This window comes from Nanorana parkeri, unplaced genomic scaffold (genome assembly GCF_000935625.1).
Source record: "Nanorana parkeri isolate BGI_ZX_2015 unplaced genomic scaffold, ASM93562v1 scaffold16, whole genome shotgun sequence".
NCBI classification, from domain to species: Eukaryota; Metazoa; Chordata; class Amphibia; order Anura; family Dicroglossidae; genus Nanorana; species Nanorana parkeri.
This window is the reverse complement of record NW_017306284.1, coordinates 3,823,346-3,833,928: the sequence shown is the minus strand read 5'-3', so window position 1 is coordinate 3,833,928 and position 10,583 is coordinate 3,823,346. Positions and strand designations below refer to the sequence as shown.

The 10,583-nt window shown below is 41.8% G+C and overlaps 1 protein-coding gene across 1 annotated transcript in view; it reads left to right on the top strand.

Moving 5' to 3' along the window:
- LRP12 (LDL receptor related protein 12) overlaps positions 1–2,357 on the top strand; it is a 48,394-nt gene extending 46,037 nt beyond the window's left edge. The window contains exon 7 of the mRNA XM_018559464.1: positions 1,140–2,357. Coding sequence (XP_018414966.1) covers positions 1,140–1,988 — 849 coding nt within the window. The 3' untranslated portion in view covers positions 1,989–2,357. The remainder of the gene's footprint in view (positions 1–1,139) is intronic.
- Positions 2,358–10,583: the final 8,226 nt, after the last annotated feature.

Here is a 10,583-nt window from a genome sequence, read left to right as displayed (position 1 = left end):
GTTTAATATTAATTTGAGAAACATTTGCGAAATTATCGCAGGGCCTACAAATTTAGTATCACCATCTTTTTATTCTACCGGGCCTGCGCTTTCAGAAAATATATGGTTTGGGGGGTCTTTTACAAACGCTAGCAACGCAGCAGTTGAAAATGAAATCAATAGGAAAAAATTGCAGAAAATTCAAAAATGGCTTGGCCAGCTGATTTGAAAAATGTTCCGGAGGGCTTGGCAGCGAAAGGGTTAATGGCACAGTCCACCTTTTGCAAAACAAAATGAATGCATTAACATTGATCTTATTAATGTGCATAAAAGCTTTTTGCATAGAAGCCTGCCGAGCATTACACCGCTCAGTCCGTTTGCAGGTGCAACACACAGGTTTTTGCTGTGTTTACCTCCAGCCCCAGGTTTATACAGAGATACAGATCTGTTCTAAGGCTGGAGGAACTTCGGGTGAACTAAAATTGTGGTGATGTCACCACCCTGCTGCTGGCACTTTGTCAAGTCCCTCTGCCTTGATGGCAGAATATTGTTTAAAAAAACAAAAAGAATTCTCCAGCGTAATGCATCTGCTCCTGAAGCTGGAGAGTGACACTGAATGCAGGAAGTGATAATATACATCACTTCCTGCATTCGGGGAATGGAGAGGAGATTAGAGGGAGATTTGTTTATCGAGCTCCCTCTGACCTCCTGTCACAGAGCAGCCGTGCCGGTCCCAGCCGCACTGGGCACAGCGGGTCTCGGGACCGGTAACAGCAGTGACCGCTGCTAATACAAACGATCGGACGTCTCCAGAGAAGCCCGATCGCTTGAATGTAAAGCTCCTGGCCGGACGGGAAGCTACTCATCGGACTCCAGTGTGACGAGAGGACAAGCTGATTTTTCAAGCCATGGCTATATTATTATGCAATATTTCATAATCCCCTGCCTCAAATATATTTTTAGAATTTCTATGTTTTTTTAGTCTTGACCATAGTAAATAAAGAAAAGATGTGCAAACTTATTATACATTTCCTGTAAAGCAGCTGCCCATATCGGTTCTACTAGAAAGCCAGTAACCAGAAGTAAAAACTTAAACGTGTACATCAACTGTTTTGTGTTGGTGATTATAAAATGCTCTCTCTCTCTTTCTTATTTCACAGGCCTCTGTTTTGGAAAATTTAAGACTAGCCGTCCGATCTCAGCTGGGCTTCACATCAATCAGACTTCCAATTACAAGACGATCCAGCAACATTTGGAACAGAGTTTACAATTTTGTGCGGTCACGCAGCTCAGGATCCGTGGCCTTGGCGTCAGCCGATGGGGACAGTTCTTCTAGCCGTGGCAGCAGCAGAGATGATCGGGGTGGCACGCACAGAGGACTCTTCTCTGTGGAGTCTGATGACCGTGATGGAGACCATGACAGAAGGGATGCGCAAGGAGCAGTTGGTGGGGTCGCTGCTCCATTGCCTCAGAAAACTCCTCCTGCTTCTGCCGTAGAGGCTTCAGTAAATGGAGGCGGGAGCTCTGCAACGCCAGCCTCCAGCAGCGGCAGCTCAGTAAATACCCGGCAGGACACGCGGGTGCCAGAACCAGCTATCGTCAGCCCAGCTCGCCAGCAACTCGGCAGTGCACTTAGCCGAATGACTCAAGGTTTGCGTTGGGTACGAATTACTCTTGGGAGGTCAAGCTCTGCAAGCCAGAACCAAAGCCCCCTGAGGCAGCTTGACAGCGGAGGCGTTAGGCGGGAGGATGACGATGATGTAGAGATGTTAATCCCCTCCTTAGACATTGATCTTAATGACTGCACTAGACCCTTACTTGATCTTGCTTCTGAGCAGGGGCAAGGACTTGCACAGCACAGCCCAACACCTCAAGGGGCCAGGCCATGCGGCCGCGACGGTCCTTGTGAATGCTGTGGAATTGTGCACACGGCTCAGATTCCAGATACCTGCTTGGAAGCCGTGCTCAAGAACGAAGCAAGCGACGATGAGGCATTGCTTCTCTGCTAGGTGGCACGCGCACAAAGCATCGGTCGATGTATGTTCGGAGCAATATCTAGTCACTGTTTTGTACTTCACAGAAACAAATGAGGGCCTGGAAAGTTCAGGCGGCAGTGAGCTACCCCAGGCACGAGTTCTGCTTCATGGCACTTCTGGTTATTACAGTGAAATGTTTTGTCCGCAGAAATATATAGGTGGATGGTCCGTGAGTCCTTGGCACGATGTACAGTTCGTATATAGTGTATGCTACAAAATGATTGGTTGTGTTTAAAGTGGGCCCATCATCTGCAAACAGCGCAGGCAAGCATTTTGTTATTTCTAAGCCTGTCTCTCCCCAGGGAACTGGTGACATTAGTGCAGCACCTTAATGATGCTGTAATGATATCAGTAGTAGAATTGAAGATATTCATTCAAATTGTTTGATTTTATATCCTGACAGATTTTCACTTTTCCTGAATATGCACCAAACTGTAGAGAATAGCACAGTATATGAATCCCAATTACCAAGATACAACATTTAAACCAGTCGATACAAAAAAAGGTATTAAATGGGCTGCAGCAGTGCATTATGGGTGCCTAACAGTGCCCGCTTGTACCTTTTTAGAGCTGATATTGCCATGTGATTGGCATATTGTGCCGAGATTGGCATGTGACAGTGACCCAAGATCCAGGGGTCCCCTAAAGGCATGTACAGTCGCTACTAGTGCCTCAATTGTACTACCATAGATGGGTATGTACTTTTTATGGTACTAAAAATGTGTGCTTTAACGATGAATCACCTTATTCGCATAGACAGATTGAGGTGGTGTATGGGTCACTTAATCCACTCATTAGCCAGGATAATGTGAGGTTTAATGGGATATTTTTTTTAAGATCGGTTCATTAAGGGGTTTGGAGACTTAAAATTGTTTCTCAGGCCCAGTATGGTACTGAAACAATTTCTTTTTATTAAAATACAGGATAACAAATTTGCTACTGGCTTCCCGAAATCACTATTTCCCAGGGAATAAACAGGCTGCATTTTCATCCTCCGATGACTCAACGCACAAACTTTTTGCCAGTGCAGGTGACCAGTGCACTTTAATGGCTCCATGAGCAAGTTCCCTTCCAACACCGTTGTTCAGTACAAGAGATCCCTTGAATCTGATTGAGGAAACCTTAGGATATTCAAAATAATGGGTCTCCTAAAAGTGACTGCAGGATGAAATGTGCTTGTTTCCCATAGCAGTCTATCAGGCTCACTTATACTGCTCTGGCTTGATATTGGGGCGGAGAAACAAGAACATTCCTTTCCTCAAACACTGGTGCGTGGGGCCCGGTATTTTGATCTTATTCCATTTGCTGAGTATTATGTTATATTTTTTTTTTGTATAAGGATGTAACACATATGTTTTTTAATTCTTTAGACTTTGTTTACTATTTGTATATATTTTTTCTGCATTGACATACTCCTTAACTGAAAGAGGCCCCATGGTACAGATGGGCTCATGTCTGTTGTAGAAGACCTCTACCTGAGATGTGTAAATGAGTGAAGAGGGTAATAGGGGGACAGACTGTGTGTAAAATGAAGCCTACGTCTCCAGTTCCAGTGTAAAGATCCAGTGCTGTCGGGTTCCACTGGCAAACTCCCTTGCTGCTTGTGCAGTTTGGTGTTGGCCTTTTCGTCCAGTGCCAAGAAGGGAAGTAGCATGTGCCACAGCCAGACTTTTTTTTATGAGCAGCACAGTGTTTCCCCCAATGGTTGCTGTAGAGGTAAGTCATTTAGACACAGTTTCCGCCCTCCCTTAACTAAATCACATTTGGGTAATGGTCTTTAAATTGTGCAGGTACATTATTCAAATTGTGACAGAGAATTGCAGATTCTGCAGTGTTAAAAGAAACCTGTGGTGGAAGAAATACTGTCTTTGTTTGAAACGGTTGCTTGATTGTCATGTTCATCCAATGGTATCAGTTGTTTTTTTATCCACTGGCCTTCAATAAGTATGCACATCAGGGGCTTCAGTGGCTGCAATCCTGTTTAGGTCAGTGGCTCAAAGCCAGAGGACTCGCATGACAGCCAGGCAGCTAATATTTTCAGGGAAACGTCAGCATCGGACAGTTTCCTTTTTAAAAGTAAGACTCCTGTGCAGGTAAAAATTTCCAATGAACTTGGTAGAGCCAAAAAATGAGATGGAGAACTGAAAATCTGATGGCTCATTGATCAATGTTTAGATTGATGGTGACATAACCATTCACATTCTGCTAGGTGCCAGCCTTATATCTGGGGGAGGAAGGGGAGCTTACAAGATCTGCTGCAGATAATTGTTTGTATAGATCCCAACAAATCAGAAAAGAGTGGAGGGGCCCTAATATAAGTATGATAATGTGGTAGGAAGAGAATGGACAGCAGCAGACCATCTCTGATATTTACTTATTTTCCAGTTGTCCTGATTTGGTATATTGTAAGTTCTCCACCATTTTTAAAGGGGCATTTGTGACTTTCCTTCACTGTGGGGGATGTTGTGCATATGGGGAATGTGGCTTTGTCATTAATCGTAGTTTGCATTTTGAAATATTGAAAGCATGCGTCACTCCCAAATAGGCGTCTACATGGGTAACCATGGGGATGGGTAAAAAATGACTTTCTTGATGGCCAGTTGATATGCAACTGTCTGCAATGTTCAGGCACTGCACTTGTAAGCTACTTGATAGGGCTTTAAGTAAAGGGAAATTCTCCCCTCACACCAATTTGCTGTGTTAAAGGAGAACTCTGAGAATTGTTGGTATGGATACTGGCCTGAGGGGAACCAGGGATCCATTGTGCCCCTGCTACTGCCATCCATCAATAAAGGGGACCGGTTTAAACCTCCCAAAACCCACTGTCTATGCATGCATAAAATCGATGTGACACAGAAAGGCTGTTTTACAAAATCTGCCCAAAGATGAAAGCAGAGCGGTTGCCTATTACAACCAGTGAGATCTCACATGGAACTAGGTGCTCGAGGGTTTTTTTGTACCAATGCTTTGAAGCAGATGGTAAGCAGCCACAGAATATGGAGCAGAAAGTAAACTTTCCGGGAACTCTTGATCCTGGGTGCTGGAGATTGGCTGGCAGATTAACATCCCTAGCTCATCTAAGCCACGCCCATCATTTAGTGTTCCTTTAAATTCTTTTAAATCTTACGTTTTTCCACATAAGAGATTGCAGAAGCACCTAAGAGTGTTGCTTTCTGCTGTGAGAAGTACCTCAAACTAGAAGCTAGGCCTGAAGGTCTCTTGGGTTACATGTTGTATAATAGTTTTGGCTCATAGTTGATGCACTTTTGAAGTTGTATAAACACCTTCAGCCTCAGTGTGACCTTCCTGAGCTATATCAAAGGGGGCCTGCCACTTTCAACAGACTTACAAGCTTTTTAAATAAGCTAGGGCAAAGGTTCATGAAAGTGAAGTGACCGATGGTGACCAATAAAATCCTTCCATTTGTCATGTAATAAAAAAATACACCCCATGGAAATTAACAAAATTAGGCAAACTTTACATTTTCATTCAGACGATACCTACAGATAAAGATGATCTACCTCCATAAAAACGCAAGGAAATTTTGCCCTTTCAATAATTTAATCGACAAAAATATAAATGTTTTGGTGTACTGTGGAAAAGATAAGTACGCCCTTGGCTTAAGCAGCACGTAGGCATTTTGCATAACTGGCCACCAGTGACTGACATCAGCTCATTGAAAGTTTTTTTGACCACTAACTTAAGCAAAATCCTTCTGCTGCAAGTTTTGTTTCTTTGCATGCACTGTCTGTTTTTAAATCCCCTGACAACATTTTAATTGCATTCAAGTCAGGATGTTGACTAGGCCATTCCCTAACCCTCCATTTGTTTTCATCTTGAGCCATTTCTTGGTGAATGGTGCTTTTGGGTCATTTATTATGTTGAAAGATCAATTTCTGGTTTACATTTTTTTATCAACTCATGGTTCTCATAACTTGAAGTAGGTCCTGAAGCAGCAGAGCAACCACAAGCTTCAACCTTTCTACCAGCGTGCTCGTACCAACCTTGGTATGAGGTTCTTCTCCTGATATGCTGCCTTCAGTTTGTGCCAAACATGTCTACTGTTATGGTGGTCAAATAACTGTTAGATTCCTTAGTCCAGTTTGACATCAACTGTTGCATGGGTTCCCTGCAGATCCTGCACTAAATGTTGGGGTTCTAGGAAATTCCTATCAGCAGCAAACTGTCAGCTTTTTGGCTGAATTTGCTTGGCTGGCCAATCCTGGACAAATTATCACTCAGTTGAAGTCTATGCAACTAACTTGTAGATCATTTTCCTTACAGTGGATTGATCAATTTTAAATCATTTGACAATCTTTTTAAATCCCGTGTTGGACTCGTAGGCATCCACAACCTTCTTTATGAGGTATTAGAGAGCTTAATTGATCTTGGCATGATGGCACACGTGCCAGTATCAAAGAACAGCAGACCCTAGATGTATGAGGGTTAAATAAGACATGCTCTTGTTGCATACTGCCTGAGTAGGTTCTTATCATTGGCACCTAATCTTGAACACTGGATTCTGATTTCATGGATTTAAAGTGGTGGTGAATGAGTGATGTGTTCACATGACAAATCGGCATATGCGTTCATTTAGATTATGAGATTTAATACACACGTCATTTATTCAAACAGTGCCTACAGATAAAGGTGATGTACTTGATTAAAGATCTAATGTTGGCCTGTAAAAATATGTTTAAAAAAATTAATAATTCCCATGAGGGTTTTTCTTACTTTTGAATGCTTTTTACCAAGAACTCTGCGAAGGTGAAGGTAAAAACGTAAGAATCGCTCTCGTATTTCCTCTACCCAATTTCATATATAGGAATATCTGTAAAATAACAAAAGCTCTCACATTGTAAGCAGCGTTATTATTATGAGTGTTTATTTCTCCTTGTAAAGAAAGGAGGTTAAATCTGGCAACCCCATGCACTTGGACCTTTGTCTTCCTTAGGGTGCAAACTCTGTATTTAGCAGTTATATTATCAATGCAGAACACATTCTAAAGCAGGTTGTCCTAGCCTGCAACCCTCCAGTGAATCTGAAAACCCTCACTTGCTAGGGTCTAGACCTATATTGTCTGGATTTGTATCCTATGACATTATAAGCCCTTAATGGCCTTTAATAAGGCAAAGCGCAATGCGTTTTTATCCTTACCAGCCACTTCGCATCAGTCTTTACTTTTATACAGTTCACGTGATGGACGTAAAATGTTGCATTCCTGTCTGGGTTGCGGTTGATTAAAACCTATTGGGTCAGCGGGAGACCAGATTTTTACCTTCATAGGGGTCATTTCACAAAAGCTATACTGTATTTGTTGTAGGCTGTATAGCAATGATCTCATTGGCTAATTCACACAAGTTAATACCTCACTTTGTCAATGCAAATTCCATATGTGGTGTTTCTTTAAAGACGAACAGTTTGTTAAAAAAAAAAGTACACCCCCTTTCTTGCATCTGTCTTTACATACATATAGTTACATATTAGGTAAGGTTGAGTAAAGACATGGGTCCATCGAGTTCAGCCTATGTGGTTTAACAAATTCCCTGCATACTGCAGCAGCGATGGGTAGTCTTCACTTCTGCAGAAACCTGCACTTATGTTATGACATCAGTGCCACTTTTGTAGTATTGTACCCTGAACCCAGCTCACTTGGTGAACCACCTCGAAAGGGTGCGCTCATGACAGCCAGGGCTTACAGGAAGTGGGTTGAATGATACTGGCCCTTATTCAGCCTGGAAGAACACTGGCCCCATTGGATTTTCTGCAGGGGGCAGCTCTGGAGATCAGATGTGTATTTCGGTAGGAGCTTCATTTTTTTAAATGACTGAAAATCTGTTCATTAAATCCAAACAGGAACATAAACTGGAGATCTTGAAGTTTTAGTATAAACATGTTAATGAAATATTATCACGTAGGTTATCATTGCCTTAACCAGCCTTTCTAGACCTTTTTACTCGAGAGGAACCCTTGAAATTGTTTTCAGGTCTTGAGGAACCCCTGCTTAAAATAATTAATTGGGTTTATTGGAAAAACTGAAGGCCATTAGGCCTAAGATTGCCCCCTTACAGTGGTGGTCAGAATACCACCCTTACAGACTGTAGCTGGCTCTGCCAATTGTCTTTGGAAATATTCAGGCACCATTAAATAGGAATTCAATCAGCCAAAGCTCAAGGACCCCATAGGAACCTCTGGAGTAACCACAGAACCCTGGTTGAGATTGGCTGGCCTAAACCATCATTAGCTTTTGTCCACCAGTAATTTTGAGGCCCTATGTGCTGAGCAGGAAATGGAACTATTTGACCTAAACGGTATGAAGATACATTTCAGGAGATGGATACCTATTTTATGTGTGAAATACCTTTTCCTATGGGATATTTGCAAACCCCAAATGTTCATCTCATCGGGTAGCACAAAAAATGCATTTAAATCCCATCTAGGTAAATTGCCCGCTAATCACAGCCGGCCCTGTGAACTCTGGGTGTTATGCTGAACCTCTGACCTCAGTACTTTGCAATTTACTGACCAGGAACAAGTATAAAGTCCTTGTTTACATACTTGTTTAGTGTCAGTGAGTTTAAATATTAAGTATCTTCAGCCAGATAGTCAGTATAACAGCCAGGCAACTAGTGTTTCCAGAAGGAAGGGTCCGCAAAGGCAATCTCCCAATGGGGTTTTTTTTTTCTTCTTGACAAGTTTAATGGACCAGTGGAGGTAATAAGTTCACTGGATGTACATTAATGGGAGATCTATATCTACTGTGACCATGTCCTTTATTAACTTATTTTGTCATCATTTTAGGGGCCTGTCAAGTGTTAAGAACTTGTGGATTGTATATTCGGGGTCAGGCAGTTACAGGGACAAGTTGCAGAGTCAGTCGCAGTATAGCTCAATAAGGAGACCAGTATCATTATTTTACATGTAAGCTGCTTGCACATGTATAATCCTTTTTAAGATGAACTCCAATGCAGCTAAATGGATACAAATAAATGCAGCTCTGTGTTCATTTGTACAATAACAGGAATTTCTTTTTTTTTAAATGCAAGCAGTGGCAAGTACCTGAGGGCTGGTTCGGGTCATCTTTAGACTGGTTTTGTTTTGTTATCTGCACCAAAACTGCACATGCAGTATTCCAAAAGTTTTCAATTCGGCTAGTTCACACTATTGCGTTCAATCGCAGAGCTTTTACAAAAAGTACAGCAGCATGCATCTTTTTTTTTTTTTTTGCACTGGAATGCACAAAAATGAATGTAAACAAGTCCTGAATTTCACTTTATCAGCTTCTTGCATTCCCTGTACAGCATAGCTCAGACCGATAGAAGAAGCAGCAGCAGGAGCCAATCACTTGTGCTGCAGTGCCAACGAGAACATTTTGATAGGAGATGGGAACAGAGTGATGAACTCATCAGTTTTAGGGCCGGTGCACACCTAGGCGACCCCTCACCGCACGGCAATCATGCACAATTCCGCGCAGTCAGGAGTCGCCAAGGTGTGAACCAATCGTGTTGTGGGTGCCATTATTTTCTAATGGCACCCCAGTCGCGCTGAGCTGATCGCACGGGTTTCCGTCACAGGCTGGGGCAAGACCGCTAAGTGTTGTATGACTACTGCAGAATAAAAATCGGGTCTCCTCTGCTATGCAGGAGATATGGAACTCTCAGTGCTGGATAGACAGAAATACAAATCCTTTGGCAGGCTCCCTATATTTAATTGGTATATTTGTTAGTTTTGGCTGGAGTTTGGCATTCACCTTGATTCTTCAGGTCCTTGGATATGGCTGGTTGTGGATGGTCCTCTTATACCTCAGCCTATGTTTCATATGCAGGTTGGAGTGGCCTGCCAGGAAGATAAATGGTCCTCCTAGAGGTTTGGGATGTACAAGCGGATATAACTTTTTACAAATGTTTTTACTCCTCACTACAACAGTGTTGAAGGGACAAGAAAAGTAATACTATGCAGTTTCCTAGTACATCTATAATTGGTTATTGTGCATTTTATTTTATTTCTTCTATTTATTGGTACAAAATGTCCTACTTTTTCCATGACTGTCTGACCGAGGGTTACATTTACAGCAAGATTTGCTTATTTAAATGATGGGGTGCTTGGTACGACAAAGCAGAGCTTATTTATTGATTTCTTTTAATTAAGTGATGTTTGGGAGTATGACACTTGCACAGTTCTGTGAATCATGGTGTGTGTATATCGCTATACACATGCAAACAAAACACTATGCGCTTACTCGGATCTATTCAGGTGGATAACGCTTTTTGCTTAAACTAATAACTTTTTTGTTTTCTGGGTTCTTGCCGGTTCTCCGAAACTTTTTCACACTATTTGTGTTTTTCTATATTTCTGTAATGTTGAATTCACAATGTAATATGAACCTATGTTACATTGGAACATTTTACTGCTGTTATTTATTTTTTTTGCCATTTTTGTTGTTTCTTTTATGGAGTATACTGAACATTTAATTATGAGAACATTGTGTTTTGTGTCTGTATGCTATTTATTAAATTGAAACACTTTGAAAAATACATTTTACAAGCATGTTTCAAGTTCTGTATGTCC